The 18955-nt window shown below is 42.5% G+C and overlaps 1 protein-coding gene across 1 annotated transcript in view; it reads left to right on the top strand.

Annotated features, from left to right (window-relative positions):
• Positions 1 to 17270, top strand: part of arhgap35a (Rho GTPase activating protein 35a) — a 65363-nt gene extending 48093 nt beyond the window's left edge. The window contains exons 3-7 of the mRNA XM_023407599.2: positions 1327 to 1468; positions 7909 to 7986; positions 9398 to 9529; positions 11174 to 11279; positions 12975 to 17270. Of these exons, the coding sequence (XP_023263367.1) occupies positions 1327 to 1468; positions 7909 to 7986; positions 9398 to 9529; positions 11174 to 11279; positions 12975 to 13491 (975 nt within the window). The 3' untranslated portion in view covers positions 13492 to 17270. The remainder of the gene's footprint in view (positions 1 to 1326; positions 1469 to 7908; positions 7987 to 9397; positions 9530 to 11173; positions 11280 to 12974) is intronic.
• The last annotated feature ends 1685 nt before the right edge of the window (positions 17271 to 18955 follow it).

Genomic DNA, 18955 nt, shown 5'->3' with positions numbered 1-18955 from the left:
TAACATTTACTTTGAACTGTAAACATCATAAAATACAAGTCATTTTGCATTTTAACTATAAAGAAAAACACATTAAATTAAAGTATAAAGAATGTGAATTGAATAGAACCTGAGAAAAGCTACAAATATAAGAATGCTATCAATAAAACATTTATTACTGCAGTTTTCCTGCTTAGCCATGTCTTTTTGGTATTTCTTAACATATACAGTGATAACAATGTATCTGTATCTCTATATCTCCACATTTTAGCCAATAATATAGGGGCTGCAGATGTATCAGTTAGGCTCTATTAGGTAGACACTTGATGAAAGATGATAGCTCAGCAATACTGAGCCGGCTGAAAGACAAGTAAAATAACAGAATAGTTTTCAGACGTAGCAGAAAAAGCCCAGGTGAGCCCTTGTTGATCTGGTCAGTCTTAATTAGTGTTTCCCTGCTTGTTTCCTTCAGTAGCGCTGTAAGTGAGTGTGTGTATATGTGTTATCGAACATGTTTGGTGGAGTGCAGTGAGGCCAGTATCTGGAGCAGAGGGCACGCAGGGCTCCCCCTCTCTCTAATGAGCACTCCTGCTCCTTTCCTGCGTCTGTCTGTCAGCCCTGCACTGCACCCACAGTCTATGTGCCCAGCCAACCATGCATCCTTTCCTCACCACCCAACCTGCCAGGGCAGAGCCTCAGGGGGCTGACAGACTTACTAGAGATCCAGGCCTCAGGGGCCTTCAAAACATTCCCACCGAACACCATTAAAGCGCAGTACAATTACTGCCGATGCCTCAGCCATATGGAAGCAGGCAGAGAATGTTACAGGAGTGAATTGGAGGTCTCTTAACAGGAGAAAAACAGGAATTAGAAAGTAATTAAACAATGAATAAGAGAGCTTGATTATCTGAGAGTTGCAGCGCAGTGGAGCGAGAGCAAAAGAGAAACACTGAATGCCAAAGGAAGCAGGGCAAGGATGAAGAGACTGGAGTGATGAAGGAACTGATATATATCTCACTGATGCATGCAACAGGGCTCAAAACAAGAATGTATGATTACTTGTCATTTCAAGGTATGAAAGAATGTGCGGGATGTGTGTGTCTGCATGTGTGTGTGTTGGCCTTTTTGCTCAATAGATTCTAACATAAAAACAGTCACCTTAAAATAAGTTCATGGTCTTTTCCATCTCAATCAAGTCATTCTAATAACAATGCCTCTAGGTTCAGTGTCATTTTGGAAATGTGTGCCTGTGTCAGCAGTGTCGATGTCAATCAGGCTCAAATAATGTTGATGCTTTGTGCTCCCACCAATCTGGTCTGTCTTTCTTTAATTTATTTTTTTTCCCAGAAACCACGAGCGAAACCGAGGCATTCCATCTCCAAACTCAATGAAAGCAACTACTTCGGCATGCCACTGGCCACCGTGGTCACCCCTGAGAGGCCAATCCCAGTCTTCATTGAGAAGTGCATCCGTTTCATTGAAACGACAGGTACAAATCTGTTCTACTTTACGTATTAAGGCGCCTGCAGATGCTTAATGGCATCCCGTCATACACAGCAACGGCTGTTGTTTTCAGTCATTTATTATTATTAGTTATAAAATGATTTCAAAGGATCCATCCTTGCTCTGTGTGTGCTGCATCTGCCTCCCTTCATTATTATTATTTTTTTTTATTTCCCTGCATTTTTTCCTTATCTTAATCCTCCTTCCTGCTGGAATTGTTACGTACTGTACCTACCAACGCTAAGAGTGTAATTCTGTCATCCTCCTTGAATCGTGCTCAGACTTTGTGTCTATGTGAACGTGCACATGCATCTGTGCTTTTGTGTCTCCCTTATTCTTTGTTCAGGTTTGATAAAGCGTAGTGTTTGGCTCAGATGTAGGCTTTACTCGTGGGCAACTCCAGGGACATGAATCAGGTTTTGGTGTTACCTTACGTCTCCATAACCTCAATAGTCAATAAAAGCAAAATTAAGTGTAATAAAGCCTATGATAAAGGTCCTTATTTGCATATGCATATTACATGAATATCATTACTGATTGTTTGTGTGGAAGCTCCTAAACTGGTGCAAGTAATAGCCAATCACGGTGGCTGTCTGTCTCACAGTCAAAGTATTTTGTGCTAGCTTTAGAGTGAGTCATCAGAGCCACAGTCAGATGAATGGGATGATGAGAAAAGCCAAGGAGGATTTGAAGCAATGGAGTGTAATGTTAGAGTGGTTGTATGTATTTAGCTGAAAAACTGTAGGTTAACCTTAACTATGACGTATATTAGCTGGTGGTTTGGTGTGTTTTAGCCAACGGGTCTTCAGTCTGTTGTCACCAACCATCAACAACCTCCTCTCCCCTCCTCTCCTCTCCTCTCCCCTCCTCTCCATTTCTCTCCCCTCAGCTATCCACCACATCTGTGGTTGGATAGCCTCATCTAACCTTGGTACCCTGTTGCCCAGATGCCAAACCCCCTGTCAGTCTGGTCTGGTGCCCCACTGCCCCAGGACTGCCAGCTTGCCCCTCACCCTGCCACCAGCTGTTACATTAAACCAGAGGCGACTTAGTGGGGGGTCAATGCATGTGTATAGATGTTAGCACACATCTCCTTATTCTTGGCTGGGCTGTGACCAGGATTGTAGAAAGAGTGAAGTCATGAGTCAGTCTCCCACCCCTCTACTGCCAAACTTCTCAAGGTTTTGTATTCGTTTAATTTTTCAGATTTTATTTATTTACTTTGCTGTTTAATTGCATTTTCTGCTCTTTTACTTAAGTGGAGGATTTGCTTGTGGTCTTAAAATCCTCTGGAAATCAACAACAGCTTATCAGCTCAACAGAACTAACTAATACCTATCTAAACAACCCGTCCCAGAACAATTTCTCTATTTTACATTTACCTACTAATAGTAATAGTGAAATGCTTATTTATTTATCCATTTAGACTGGTTTCAAAAATATTTGGTCTCAAAACAGAAGAACACTTCACATCTATTTAGTGAGGCAGGTGCGTAAGAGCAGGAAGACACACTCGGTTACATGTATCCTACTGCTACAATAAGATCTGCTTTAAAAAACATTTGCATATCATCAAGTCTGACCCTGCCATCTTTATGGGGCCTTTTATAAGGAACTACTTGCAGACATGATACAGTACAGGTACATTTGATTTGTGAGTTAAATATTTTTGCCCGCTTGAATTTTGAGAGATCTTATTTATTTTATGTAACATTTATTAATCCCTTAGAGGTTCATCTACAAATGCAACCTGAAACATTTGGGGATGGATTTGTATGAGTATATATTTCTTAAGTCTGTAGTTTATGCGCCTTCAGCAATCATTTATCTTTTTACAGTAATTTACCTAGTCAACATGGAAAAAATTAAGGGCACACTTATTATTTGTCACTGCATGGAGTTTTTAATCTTCTACCCCTTTTGTAAGATATCGGAAACTGTTATATAGTGAACTGAGCTTTAATAATTGTTACTTTCTATTGCTCGTGGGGTGATGTGAGTGGTTGCAGGTTTACAGCCTCTTCTATTTAAAATGGCTCCTCATGGTCAAAAAGCATTTGCTTGATGAAAATCTAGCACTGAAACATTGCAAACAAATTCTTTATTCCAAGTTAAACAGTGCGGGATTTTTTAATTCCTACGTCGGAAAAATATTTGGTCTAAAAAATAATGGAATCAGCCTATTAGAATTTATAAGTTTAACTGTAAAATGTAAATTTCCCCATGGTTGCTAAACCCCGTCATATTCCCAGGAAAAATAGATGGACAATGACGTCTGTGTTTGTTACTACCCAGATACTTGGGTTTGAATGTTTGTCTTACAGCTAACTTAATGTGGTTAATGTGTTAGGAGACTTTATTACACATCTAAGTAATTTTACTAAAATTATCTTCACTCCATTGCATAAAATTCTCTGTTTATTGCCTTCCATGATGTGAGTTGCCTCTGAGCGAGTGAGTTTGTCAAAACATTGCTGTTGCTTGCTGACAAGTCATTGCATTCCACTGTAATCTCTGTCCTGATTAAAGAGTCTGTATTTGCGGGTTACTGCAGCCTTACAAAACATCCAGCGCCTTCCTCTGTGTAGGAGTGTAGGGGCAAAGCTCTAGATAACAAGGCATCGCGTCAGATTTCACCTCAGCCTGTTCAGCTGTTAACTGGAGCAGTCACAGTTACTTCTGGATGAAGGAGAAGAACTGGTTGAATATGCGTTTTTACACTTACACACTGTGTATGTGTGTGTGCACATGAAGATGAATGTACAGCTCCTTCAGAGGTGTTTTTCCACTTTTTATCCTCACTCATTCCTTCAGTATTTCTCCTAATCCTCTGTTTCCTCTCCCCTCCTTTCTTTGCGTGTCCTTTTTTCTCCTGATCCACTCATCCTTCGCCCTCTGTCTCTCTCAGTACCTTCACTTGTCAGATGTGATTTCTTTCATCATCCTCCTAACCCATATTTCTATTTCTTCCCTTGTCCTATTGTCACTTCTCTCAATTAATTTCATTTTTCTTTCTCCTGCTATCCCCTCCATCTCTTTCCCCCCAATCATTGCTTTCTCTCCTTCCTCTTGTCATCAATGCTGTGTGTGTGTGTGTGTGTGTGTGTGTGTGTGTGTGTGTGTCCGGGCCTGTTTTAGCCAGGGGGTTGCCAGGTAATGTTCTGCCCCATAGCTCCCTCTGTCCGATCAATATCACAAAGTAGGAAATTGGATGAACGTTTGGGCTCAGCTCTTTTCTACGTGTGTGTTTAGCTTTTGTTCTTTGTGTGTGTATGCAAGTGTGAGTAGTGCAGCCTCACACATCTTACAGTAAGATCCACTAGGAGTATGTGCGCAGAACCATTTTGTTTACATACTAACACATGTGGTGCAGGATGGCAGACCCAGACGGGGAATCACTGCGACTGGAAGGGGAAATGAGTTACAATGTGTTATTGAGTTTCGATTGTAGTTGCTGGTAAGTCAGACTTTACTTATCCTGTATCTGCATCTACAATCTGTGCGTATAATGACACACACAGGAAATTACCACACAGCGCTGACACTGTGTTTGTCACAATAGTGTGAGCTGATAATGAGTGACATTGTGGGGCTGCTGACCCTGGACCTGCAACTTTGACCCACATCCTTCCCTTTACCCTCTAACGCAGACGAAAATACTCACAGCTAACTTAAACCCAAACCCAGCGTCGCTGATAATCCTCTTACAGTCTTGTGTTGACAAAACTTGACTTTGACTTGGGCACTGTGATATAAAAAAAATGTGTCCCAAGCCAGACAGAAATTCTGAATGTATTTGAATGCTGGCACTATCGACATTTTGGCAGTTCATGTGCTAATGTACTGAAGAAAAATTCAGTTTTCTGCTTTTATATTTTCTATACTAAAGTCTTTCTTTTTTTTTTGCTTCTCTTATTCATGCTTCATAGCTCACTCCCTTTGTCCTTGAGAATAATGGGAGTGGATGTGGTATTTTGTGTTATTTTCATGCATTCTGAGCTTGTAGAAAAGCAGCTATATAAAATCAATCCACAGTGACTGCTGTTATCTCTCCTCAGCTCTGGCTTTCTCTCAGCGTGGTAGCCGCAGTGCGCTCTGCTCTTGGGTGCCGAGGTGATGAATGTGTGTTAGCGTGTGCGGGCATATCTGCTGGCCGTAGGAGCCTCCATAGCGACGTAAAGGGCAGCACCCAGCGAATGCCTGTCTCCAGGGTGAACTATGAAATCAGCCTCTGGGCTGCTGAACCCAGAGAATCGCTGGAGTCTGGGCTGATGCGGGATCAGCTGGAGTGTTGTCAGACAGGAGCACAGCTGTTAACTGCAGGAGCATTTATCGCACTCTTAGAGTTTCTGTGATTGCAGGTTCCCAAGTGTTTGTCTGGTCACTCTAGGGTTGTTGGAAGCTCTGAAGTCACCATAGATGTGTTGTGTGTTTGGGTTCTTATATGCGTGTGTGTGTGCAGTGCATGACGATAAAGGCACCGAAAGCTGAATTATCTGTCCTAATATGCACTGTAGTATGGATTGATGTTAGCCGTCAAGAAAGGAACATTATCAGAAGAAGTTATACTTTTCATCACGGCTAAAGAAGAGGATACAGAACAAAACATTTGTTTGTTGCAGGAAGTGCTTGTATTTAGATTGACCCCAGGAAGTGCTAGTGTTTTGTTTGAACCTCAGAGGAAGAGGATGCTGCTGTCTGTTTTGGAGAGCTCACCTTTCCAAGCCATCATGTAAAAACTCTTTATCTGCTGACTTTTCTTCCACTCCCACTGCTTTGAGGCTCCCCTTCCATTCTTTACATTCTCCTGCAACCTCCATCTTCTCTGTGTTTTGTTGTTTCAAGCACATTTCCCATCCTTCTATGTATCCCCCCTTATCTTAATCCCTTTATTTTTTCTCGTTCTCTCTCTCATCGGTCTGACCCTGACTCCTATGTGTCCTCGCACTCCCCCCACTATCTTTTCTCATCTTTGGGTGCTTTTCCTGTTTGCCACTATCTCTCTCTCTCTCCCCTCTCCCCTCTCCCCACCACTGCTACACTACTCTCCCTCTCCCTATCTGTCCTCCCATCCCTGTTTTCCTAGTGTCTGGCTAGAAAAGCTTTTGTGGATAATTGATTGGTAGAAGGAGGAGATCGATGCCGTATGCCTTGACTGAGAGCTCTCTCATTTCCTCCCTGCCTCTCTCTATCTCTCCCTCTTTTTCTGCCACTCCCTATCCCCCTCACTCCCTCTGGATCGCTCTTTGTCTCGCTGAATCGCGAGCAAAGTGTGAACGAAGAGGGAATCAAGGGTAGGAGGTGAAATCTAATCTTTTTGTAAACTGGGAAAAAGTATTAATGAACCAAAATGAAGTGAGCTTTCTCTCCCACCACTTATCCATGTGCCTTTCCTTTCTGTCACTGTCCTGCTTTGACTCGGTTGCTTGTGTTTTTCGTGCCTGAGTACGTGGCTGCACTGCTAAAATACAAGACTGAAGGGGAAGTACTGCAAATTACTATCAAGGGGTGCACAGTTCTGTATCACCATAATTAAATTCATTGAATTTGTGAGGTATTTACTAAGACTACATATGTAAGTGACATGATATGTTAGTAAAAATATCAGACCGCTCCTTTCCTGCTCTTTTGCCTTGTACTGTTGTAGATGAATGGAGCACTCTCATTAAGTCACCTTATATGCATCTTTGAATTTGCTGCAGTATCCTTTATTGCTGTCACTAAAGTTAGATGGACCAAAGTTACCTATAAACTTCTCCCTCTGTGTGTGTTCAGTAAAACGCTGCCGCAGACTTTACACCTCCTTTATCCAGATGTCAAAATATCAAACACAGTCTCCTCTGCTCTGCTGCTGCCAGTGGGTGTATTTTGCGCCTCTAAAACAGAAATGCGTTAAATGCATGTTACAAGAGCTCAAACATGCAAATTTTAGTGGCGCTGCCTTTCCTCCGTTTTCTGGCACAAAACCTTCTTGTGACACTTCAGTAAATATGGATGCAGTTTGACTGTCTGAATGTCTAAAGAAAAGCTGCAAATCCTAAGTAAATAACCTCTTAAGATTGAAGTTGATACCAGATGGTCTCAGAACTGCCTTTTTAAAGTGTGTGGCATTAAGGTAGCAGTGCACCAGTGGGCTCTTAGCAGGCCTGCAGGAGTGCTTTATAGGTTTAATAAATAGTGCTTATACTGTGTTTAGATGGAAGAGGACATGGGGAGAAGCCATTAGAGCAGCCTGCAGTAGCTCTTCTTTTTCAGCCCTTCAGAATGAACCTGTATACCTCATAATGTATCAAAGGGATTTATCTTAGAGGTGATTGACCAGCCACTATGAATACTTGATAGTTTTTTTTTTTGCAAATTAAACACAATAATAACTAATAACATGCTCATAACATTCCTCTTTATCTCTCTCTCTCTCTCCACCAGGCTTGAGCACAGAGGGCATCTACAGGGTCAGCGGGAACAAGGCAGAGATGGAGAGCATGCAGCGCCAATTTGACCAAGGTGTGTTACTCTCTCCTTACAGTGCTCACACATACATGTGCTCGTTCGTGCCTCAGCAGTACACTTACAGGCTGGGTATCAAGAAAAAGCAAGCGTGTGTATATCTGCTTCTATCTATAACAAGCCTGAATCCCCTTAATTAACCAGGGAGCATTCACTCTAGCCAGGGAATTGGCCTTTGCTTCCTTTTAGACAATGGAGCTGCCTCCTCAATCGTCTACCTGCTCCCATGTGCGTGTGCATGTTCACACGTGTGCATGCTCACAAATGCTCCCAATGTGCGTCTCCATGCGTGTGTCTGTCTGGTGCGGGCAGTTAATTACCTCCAGATTGGTTTGGTTAATGAAGCATGTCGCTGCCGAGATAGATAGCAGAGCAAGATGGCCTGTGTATGCGTGTGTGTACGTGTACGTCCGTAATCAGAGTTGAAGCCCCGGTTTGAATCATTCTGAGCCTCAGGCCATCGAGACAAGACAATTACAGGTGCAACTACAGCACAGGTGTCTCATTGCTGCACTGAAGACGGCACTTCATAAGTTCCCTTAAGATTCAAATAACTCATTGCAGCAGAAAGCAGCCGCAGAAGCACCGCTCTTTTGAAACGCTCTAAGTGGGAGCTCTCCTCTGACTGTTCAAGAACTCTCTAACCATATCTCTATTACTTTTTTCTTTCTGCACATACTACCTTTTGTTAAGTAAAAAGTTACCAGAAAATGGCTTTTTTAATTAAGCCTCTTCCTCACATACACACTCATAGCGGTGGTCTAGAGGTTTTACTGTTTTAGCCTCTGCTGTGTGTCTTTCTTCTTTTATTCAAGAACGTTTAACAACAGAAATGATCCAGTGGAATATCAGCAAAGATGCTTTTTTTTTTTTTATTTCTTAATTGTGATTAAGTGATTATGGCAGCCCTGTTTGTGCAGGCATGTGAAAGCAATGCCTACCACCATACCCAGGTTGAGGCAAACTGACACTTTGCTGCACAAAAATATGAAATAAAAGTCAAAGGCAGGAAGAGCGATTGAGTTTTGAGACATATTTTCAAGGTTTTGTTCACCTTTATATTGGTACAACTTTGATGGTATTGTGCCAGTCCTCTGCCCTGAAAAATTCCTGGGTGGACATTAAATGAAGAAAAGTTTGAGTACCAACGGTACAGCAAAAATTTCTAATGGTTGACAAATTTATATTGTCTCATGTTGTGTATCAATTCACAGCCCAGTCTGTGGGTGACTCAACATTTTCAAAGCAGGCTTCACAAGAGTGGTATTTTTTTACAGAGCTGTTATTTTGGAAAGTGTTTATAAGGTGTTTATTTTGGCTTCCTCTCTTATATACTGCATACATGTAAGATTGTGATGTGTGATTCAAATTTCCTTTTCCATTTTTTTTTTTTTTTTTTTTTTCCCAGACCACAACCTGGACCTGGTGGAGAAAGACTTCACCATCAACACAGTAGCAGGAGCCATGAAGGCCTTCTTCTCAGAGCTCCCGGAGCCTCTGGTGCCCTACAGCATGCAGGGAGAGCTGGTGGAGGCCTTCAGTAAGTCCTGGGGCTCTGGTGTGAGGGGACGAGGGTGCACAGGGATGTGGGCAGAGTTGTTCACTAAAACCTGAGGTGTATTGGATTTTGCCTGAAATCCTTTTCCCTTCATTGTAACTTTTCTTTAACCTAACAAGCAAAACTCTTGCAATCCTATTCCATCCATGGGGAGAATTGGATTTGCCACTTGGTGAGGAGTTGGAGAAGGGAGGAGAAAGGGAAGGAGGAGAGAATATTCAAGGCTTTAAGGGTTTAAGGACAAGCAGGAGGATGTAGGGATGATTGCACATGATGGAGGGATGCAGGAGCGCTATGGATAACAGCAGTCTGAATGAAGTCATGAGAAAACAGTCATATTTTAGATAAATGAGGCTGCTCCTGCGCTCTCCACCTCCTCTCTTTTTCTCTTTGTGTCCTGTAATCTGTCGGAATGGAGATTTAAGGCATAGCTTAGTCTTGCATCTTGCCAGAGAGATTTACCCCAGGGCTGCAAGGCTGTCACTCACCAAGCTCTGCGTGTGTGTGCAAATGTGTGTGTGTGTGTGTGTGTGTATGTGTATGTGTGTGTGTGTGTGTATGTGTGTGTGTGTGTACGAGTTTGTGTTTTTAACGGCCCCAGCGAGACCCTTCAGCCGTGACAGAGACCTGATAAAGCTCCTGCAGTCTGCGCTGCAACAAAGGAAAAGAAGAGAGAGCGAAAAAGAAAAGTGAGGTGGAGTTAGAGACAAGACAGCTTTCATTTGGTAGGAAATAGCAAATTGGGCTTGGCATTTCAGAATTTTATTTATTTATTTAATTTTTTTTAAACTGTTACCAGCCCGAGAGGTGGAGAAAAGGAGGAGGTTTAGAAGAAGCTGGGTTGGTGAATTTTGGTGGCTGTTGTCATGGTGACATTACTTTAAATAAGCTGTAGGAAGTTACGTTTTGATTACTGATGATGGATGTACAGCGGGGGGGGGGACTTGGGGCTGTGTGAAGTCATTCAGCCTCAAATCTGTTTTTGATCCACACTGACCTCATTGTGGGAAAACAAACTCAAATTCTCTGATTGTAAATCATGTTTGTGATGTGGAGGAGAACATCTGCTGTTCTCACTGCTGCTCTCTGCCTCGCTCACATACACACAGGATGGACTGTGTTAGCGGGTGACGTCAGCTCTTCTGACTCACTCCTTGCTGCCATCAGGCTTAACACACCCAGTGGATGTGTGTGTTTGTGTGTGAGTTGCTGTAATCTGTAGGACACTGTGATGGGCGGATGCTTGGTATGTTTCTCCTCTGGAATGTGTGTGGTCTTTGTTTGATTTTTTTTTTTTTCTGAGAACTGTAGTATGGAGTCCTTTTTGAATCGTGTGTGTGTGTGTCTTTCTGTTTTCATCACAGGGATGTGTGAAACTCGTTCTATTGTAGGATCAAATCACTGTGTCCTGCACAGATTTTTGTGAGAGCTGAATCCAATTGCTTTCACTATGCTCTTCCAACTATCCTCTCGTCCACTGTACTCACCCCCCTATCCCTTTTCTTTACTCTCCCCTCTCACTGCCCTGACATCTTTTCCTCAGATTCCCCTAATCTTTTCTTTCAGGCACTTTTCTTCCCTCATCTAACCTGTCCTCTCTCTCTCTCTCTCTCTGCCACCATTCAGAGATCAACGATAGGGAGCAGCGCTTCCAGACGATGAAGGACATTCTGCGCCGCTTCCCCAAGGAGAATTACGAGGTCTTCAAATATGTCATCAGCCACTTGAACAAGTGAGTGAGTGATGTGGTCAGAGACGGCCTCTGACAGCCGTGCTGACTACACCGCCGGTCAAGTGACCTAGCAGTGACATCACCGAAACCAGCATATTGACAGAATAGAGGTTGAACGCAGTGGTTATTTAATCTCTATTTGTATGTTGATGTTTATGTGTTATTAGCTATGTCATCTTACATATGACAAATTGACTCCTGTGCTTCAGAGATACAAGGTAAACTTTGTATTCTCAAGTATATTATAGATCAGTGGTTCACAACCTGAGGTTCAGGACCCCCAAGAGGACCTAAAATAAATCTGAGGGCTCACATGAAGATTAAAAAGAAAAGAGAAAAAAGAGCAAGAAAATCATGTCTTTTACAAAGTTATTTTTTGCTTTTTTATTGTCTAATAAAATATATGTTTGCTTTGTGCTTATAAAAGTCCTTCACAGTCTAAGACGTATAACTCACTCACTCTTTGATTCAGCTGTTCACAACTTATGTCTACAATAACAACATATTGCATCATCCTAAAATGCCCCAAGCCAAAAAGATTGGGAACCAGTATAACATAAAATATAGTACAGTTTTTCAGGATGAAAGTGTGGACTGGGCACCGTATAAGCACTTGATATCTGAAGCAGTGGAATTTTTAGCCATGTTAGCACATTGCTCTGGCAAAGGAAGTGTTGGTCAACCGGTCCACTGTTTTGGTCCAGACTAAACTATTGTATGGATTGAAATGAAATTTTATAGAGACATTCATGGTCATCAGAGGATGAAGCCTGTTGCCTTTTTTGATCTCCTGACTTTCATTAAATGAATTGAATTAATTTAATACTTTGATTAATTTTACAGGTATTTAGTATTAAACCATTATCCTATCGGACTCAGCTGTACTTTTTGTTTAGTTCTAATTAACAAATGTTAGCATGCTAACCAGCTAAACCAGCTTACAGCACCACTGTGCCTAAGTATAGACAAAAGACAAAATATTGGCGCTGCAGTAATCAATTAGTCAATTGCAAGGAAATTAATACACATTTTTTGATTTTTTTTTTAAATTGATTAATATTTTTTAAGCAAAAATGCTAAGAATTTTCTGGTTTCATCTTCTCCAGTGTGAAGATTTTCTGCTCTCCTCTGCTTCATTGTGAACTAAATACTTTTGGACTGTTAGGTGTGCAAAACAAGATGATGATCAGCTAGGATGTGGGGAAAATTATCAGCAGATGAATCATTAATGAAAATTGGGGGCGTCGAGTAGCTCAGTTGGTTGAGCATCCGCCCCATGTGCAGAGGCTAAGGTCCTCGCTGCAGTTGGCCCCGGTTCAAGTTGGACAGCCCTTTGCTGCATGTCATTCCCCCTCTCTCTGCCTCCCCATTTCCTGTCTCTCTCTACTGCAATATCAATAAAGGCACAAAAGGCCCCCAAAAAATAAATAAATAATAATAAATAATGAAAATTTTTCATTGCAAACCTACAGTGCACAGTACCCACCTCGGTAGATTCTTCTGACAATTTTAGAAAAGAGACCCCAGCTGTTTTCATTGCCTGCTCTGTAATTTGATTTATGTGGAGATTTTAAAGGACACCATCAGATTTTCTCAGCAGCAGATCATTTGAAGCATCACAAGTTTCCTGTGGAAACTGAAGAAATTAATTGTGGTCACTTCATTTCATTTTTTTGATTTCTCTGTGTTTGCCAGAGTGAGTCAGAACAACAAGGTAAACCTGATGACCAGTGAGAACCTGTCCATCTGTTTCTGGCCCACACTGATGAGACCAGACTTCACCACCATGGACGCTCTGACTGCCACCCGCACCTACCAGACAATCATCGAGAGCTTCATCCACCAGTGCGCGTACTTCTTCTACAATCAGCCTCTGGCAGACGGCCTCCCTGGCTCCCCCACCTCTACGCTCTCCTCTGGGGGAGGAACCTCCGCCTACTCCTGCATGGCTGGAGGCTACTCATCCTCACCGACTCCGTCCCCGACTCCCTACGTCCTCCCCGCCACCCCTCCTGTCATTCCACACTATGGGCCTCCTATCCACCACCACCACCATCACCACCACCACCACCACCAACACCACCAACACCATCAACACCAACATCAGTCCCCACCCCACTCCCCACCTCCTACCCCCCAGTCCCCAATCCCAGCCCTGCTGCCGCCCTCTCTGCATCCTCACCACCCCCCTACGGAACAACACACGCTGTGAACCAGGGATCAAGGGAAAGAGAAGAAGGAAAAAAACGAGGAAGATAACAAGATTGAGAAAGGTTTAAGGGTTCAGAAATAGAGATCTTGAAGTTTGGGAAGGGACTAAAGAAGATAAATTGAAATGAGAACAGGAGGTAGGAGGAGAAGATGGGAGAGAATGAGTGAGCCGCAGTATGTACAGGGAGAAAAACCTACATATTTGGGAGAAGAAGGGGGTGTTTGAGCCTCCGTTGCTTTTAGAATAATGGACACAGACACACACAAGACAGAAAAGGGGAACACTGATGAGCCTCTGAACTGACAGAATGATCTTTTTCCCTCCTCCCCACTTTATCCCTTTGTCTCTCAGTCTCACTTCATCTAGACCTGCCCTCCTTGCCTTATAGAGAACCTACACACAAACACACTAATGAAGAGTGAGATGTTGCCAGTAACTGTTAAAGGGACTCAGGGAGGGACTCTGAAGTCAAGTGCAGGGGGAATGTGAACTCTGATACGTTGGGATTGCTTCACACACACACACACACACACACACACACACACACACACACACACACAAACAGCAACACACTTGACACAAACATCCAGTGGCCATTGTGCCTCCGACAACCATTCTCCTCAATCCCATAGCCTCTAACTGTGCTGGGAATTTTGTTGGCCGGCAAACTTTTTTTTTTTTGCAAACGGACCTACCTGCTGTACCTACCTGGAGGCCGTGGCTGGGACAAAGTGGAGGCAGAGAGCGAGTCCTGAACACGTTTGTTTATTTCACCACTGTACGGAGAGGACTTAAATAAGAAACACGTGTTGCTACTCACCCAACAGGATGTTCTGTCCTCCGCAACTCACACATTCCTAACTGTCAACCACACACACACACACACACACACACACACACGCACACACACACACAGACACTCAGACAAAATCAGTTTCAGTCGACACAGTATGCCAAGCACAGAAAACAAAAATCTCAACTGACTGGATCTTGCTGGGCAGCAAATTGGAGCAAAGGATTATGGGTGCCCTCAAACCCTTGGCTCCACCCATCTCTCTCGGTTTGAACTTTGACCTCATGCCATGTCCTTGTAAACAAACAAAGCAAGCAGCTTAAAAAGTAGATTTGCTTTTTTTTTAATTGGTCTAAATCTCGATTCTACATTCACATTCCCATGGTGTTTTTCTGTTATGTTCTTCATTTGAGAAAACACACAGACCCGAGCCTATCTGTCAATGAATGGACTTGTGTGTAAGTGTCTGGCTGGCTGACTATCTGTCTGTCTGCACCTGTATCCATGCCTTTTTGTTTTACCTGAATTTACCTGTATAAGGCAGATAGTGGGAATAATTCCAGTGTTGGACCTTCACCTGTCATGTTACTTCACTCACGCTGTGGTGGTTTTAAAAGTGAGTCAGTGCTGCAGTTTTCATAGTAAGGACCTTGTTCAAAAAGCACTTTTCTGAGCACTTTGAAGGCACATTTTAAATTGGAGCTGCCATGACATGACAGCCACAGTTCACTTTATTGTCAGTCCACCCTACCCTCTTTCTCTCTCTCTCTCTCTCTCTCTCTCTCTCTCTCACTCTCTCTCTCTGGGAGCACACCACTGACATCTAGAGGAAGAAATTAATATTGCAGCCATAACCTCACTTCCACTACTGCATGGGCGTAGCACCATTTTCCTGCTGTGGTTTTTGTAGCATCAGATTCTCTTATAGGTCCAATTGTCGAGATTCATCTTCGTTGTATGTCTGATGAAATTAAATTTAGAGCTCATGAAGTGTAAGAGTGTAAATAAAAGAAAAAAAAAACGCAGTTTTAAATTTGGTACACATCAGCTGAGATTACATAGATCCAGGCTCTGTTGCCACAAAGCATGTGGCCACATTGCAGTTGGTTAGACATGCAGTGAATGAAATTGCCTCTCTGTCTTTTGTTATTAGTTTCCACTTCCCTGTGTGCACCAAAACACCCAGCCATTTGTAAAGAAGTGCATACCACCTCCAAGATGAGGAAATGATGACTTACATGATTGTGGCACAATGTAGCATTACAGACCAGAAAGTAAGAGCTGGGAATTAGGCTCAAGCCTTGACAGGTGGGAGGCTTTGGCTTATGGTTGGAAATAATTGGCAACCACCACTCCAGGCCTCAGCATGCTGTCCTCTTAGGACACAGTGTTATGCCTCTGGAAAGGAGACTCAAACCTGCTCTCAGTGGACTCGAAATATAATTTGCAAGAGTGTAACCACTACACCAGATTCCCCCCTAGTCATTCCCTGTCCAAGAGAGACAGTTGGGTCTGGGAGAGACAGCAGACAGAACAGACAGTCCATTCATCCGTCTGCATGACTGGAATGGAGCATCACAGAATTCCTCGGCCCGGCCTGCTGTTACCATAGAAACCAGCGAGATGGGACTCGAGGAGAATTGCTGAGCCCTGATCGAAGCTTTTTAAAGTGTGTGTGTGTGTGCACGCATACGTGTCTCTGTTTGTGTGAGCTCGAGAAAGAGTGTGCGCTTGCGAACTTACGTGTGTTAACGCTAAGCAGATGCTCGCCAAGGTCACTTATTCTGTTTGACACTAAATTGCATCTCTGCATGTCTCCCTAGATTGCCCTCTCTGCCCAAAAGGAAAGAAAAAACCCTTTTAACAAATCACTGAACTCTTAAAGGAGCTTTTATCAGTCTACACTACCTATTTACCTTATGTGCGGGTGTATTTGTGTGTTTGTGTGTGTGCTATAGAGTTATTAAGAGTGAATGTTTGGGTGGGTTCGAGCTAACATGCTAGCAAGCGGTGCTTGGCAGACGGCCAGACACCAGCGTGATCCAAACAAACGTGAAGGAGAGGAATGCAGTTCTCCTTGCGGTCATTACCCCTCTGTGTAACCCTGTTAGCTCGTCCAGATTACACACACTGATCCTCAGAGAAAGTGTGAGAGAGATGAGATGGGGGAGAGTGAGAGGGAGGGAAGACAGACAGACAGACAGCAAATGGGTGAATGGGATCATTATTTGGGAGACGGAGGGAGGAAGGAGGGGTACCACTGGTACTTGTGTGTGTGAACGTCGGCCAGTGGCGTTCCCTGTGTATATCAATGTGTTAATACTGAACTGACTGTGAGGCAGCCAAAGACTGTGGAAAAAAGGGTCGAGGTAAAGATGGGAAGCAAAGTGACAGTTTAGAAGAACAATTGAATTAAAAATGTGACTTTGGTTCAGCGGTAATATGTGGCTGCATTGCTTTTCTTTTTTTTTTTTCTTTTTTTTTTTGCAACAATGGTGACAGATGTCTGTTAAGTTAAAATGAGAAACAAGCAAAACTATATTCAAATGGTTGTTTATTGGTATGTTAGGGGTCTAACACTTTGCCCTTTAGTCAGTGGTGATAGAAAAAAAAAGTTTCTTTTTATGTTTTATTTTAATAATTAAAAAATACAAAGCATTTTTTTTTTTTTTTTAACAATTTCTTTGTGAACGACTGAGAGACCAGCCCAGTATAGTGCATGATTTCTTCCCGATCAAGGAAGAGGGCTCCACCACTCTCATTATTTAAAGAGATGATAAAAAAAAAAAATATTAAGAAATGATGGGGCGGGGGGGAGAAAATATTAAAAAAAATAATAAATGAAGTACTGTAAACTGAAAAGATAACATCAAACAAAAAAACTGTCATTATTTGCTGAGTATGGTAATTTGTCTAAATGGGAATGGTGTATACAGCAAGGCCTTATGTGATCTGTATCATAGTTAATAAATCAAATCTTGTAAAACTCCTGCTTTTCTTGTCTCCTTGTTGCATGTGATTAGCTGCTGACATGTGGAACAGATATGGAAAAAGTCTGAGGAGAAAAGTGAATGTACCAGGACACAGTTTGCAGTGACTGGAAATAATTATTTGTCATTCGTTCCAGTAACTTCAGACTGTGTTAAGTATTTACAAAGTCAAGAAATAAGTTATTTAATAATAGTTAGATGTCGACATGCATCTCGTCCATCCACCATTGCATGTGTGTACTTATTACCAGTTTTACCAAAGTGAGAGTTTTTCCTTCATTTGAAATTCTTACAACACTTATTTTTAAGTCTAACATAAATATGTTTACTCTCATTACTATCCTGTTAATCATCTTGCAACCCCTCAGATTTATATTGTGACGCCTTATGGGGTCAAGCCACGAAGTCCAAGGAACTCTCTGCAGACCTCTGAAATCAAAATTGTGGAGAGGCATAGATCAGAGAGTAGGGGTATAAAACCATTTCTAAAGCTTTGAGTGTTTCAAGGACTCCAGTGGGCTCAATAATTGGGAAATGGAAGAAGTTTGGAACCACCGACTATCCTAGAGTTGGCCGCCTGGCCTTAGTCAGGGAGGTGCCCAAGAACCCAACAGTCACTAACAGAGCTTTAGAAGTCCTCTGCGGAGACGGGAGAACCTGCCAGAAGGACGACTATCACAGCAGCACTCCATCAATCAGGCCTTTATGGTGGAGTGGCTAGATGGAAGCCACTTTGAGTAAAAGGCATATGACAGGATGTTTGAAGTTTGCCAAACAGCATTCAAAAGACTCAGAGAGCATGAGGAAAGAGATTCTCTGGTCTGATGAGACAAAAATGTAATATATGTAAAATGTAGGGAGTCCATGACGAAAACCTGCTCCAGAGTGCACGCAACCTGAGACCGGAGTAATGGTTCACATCTCCGCATGCAGATGACCTGAAGCATACAGCCAAGACAATGTTGGAGTGGCGTTGGGACAAGACTCCCACTGTCCTTCAGTGGCCCAGCCAAAAGAACAGACTTAAACCTCATACAACATCTGTGGAGAGACCTCAGGCTGGCAGTCCACACATGCATCCAATTTGATAAAAGTTTGAGAGGATCTGCCACAAAGAAGGGAATAATGTGACAAAATCCAGGTGTTTCTAAACACTCAAGAAGACTTGACGTTATAATTGCTGCCAAAGTAAGACCTGAATACTTTTGTAAATGAGAGATTTCGGTTTTTCATTTTAAAAACCTGGTTTCACTTTGTAATTATGGGTTATTGAGTGTAGAATGATGGGCACACATGACAATTAAATCCACGATAAAATCGTTGTCTTGTTCAAGGACACTTCCACACGTGGAAGACCTTACAATTAATGGCCAATCTGAGCTACAACCAACTCAGAAACTGTTGTCGGCTGCAGGAACAAAAATACACAGCAACCCTGATACACTTTTACAAAGACAGGCCCTACCGACACACAAAAACACACTTATATTGGATACAAGAAAACAAAGTAAAGAGCAATTTCCAAAATCTATTGTCAGCTGCAGTATAGTTTGTGTAACACTGTTGTTAGTAGAATATATTTCATTTTAATATAGATAGAGGCATTTACAGTCATGAGAAGGCGTGTTCATTAATTTGTTCCTCACTGCGCTCTAAAACGTTTCACACACAAATGCGATAA

The sequence above is a fragment of the Seriola lalandi genome, unplaced genomic scaffold (assembly GCF_002814215.2).
Source record: "Seriola lalandi dorsalis isolate HSWRI2012SDOR001 ecotype SW California unplaced genomic scaffold, Sedor1 jcf7180002054338, whole genome shotgun sequence".
NCBI classification, from domain to species: domain Eukaryota; kingdom Metazoa; phylum Chordata; class Actinopteri; order Carangiformes; family Carangidae; genus Seriola; species Seriola lalandi.
The sequence above is the reverse complement of the archived record's forward strand: the minus strand, read 5'-3'. Positions and strand labels throughout refer to the sequence as shown.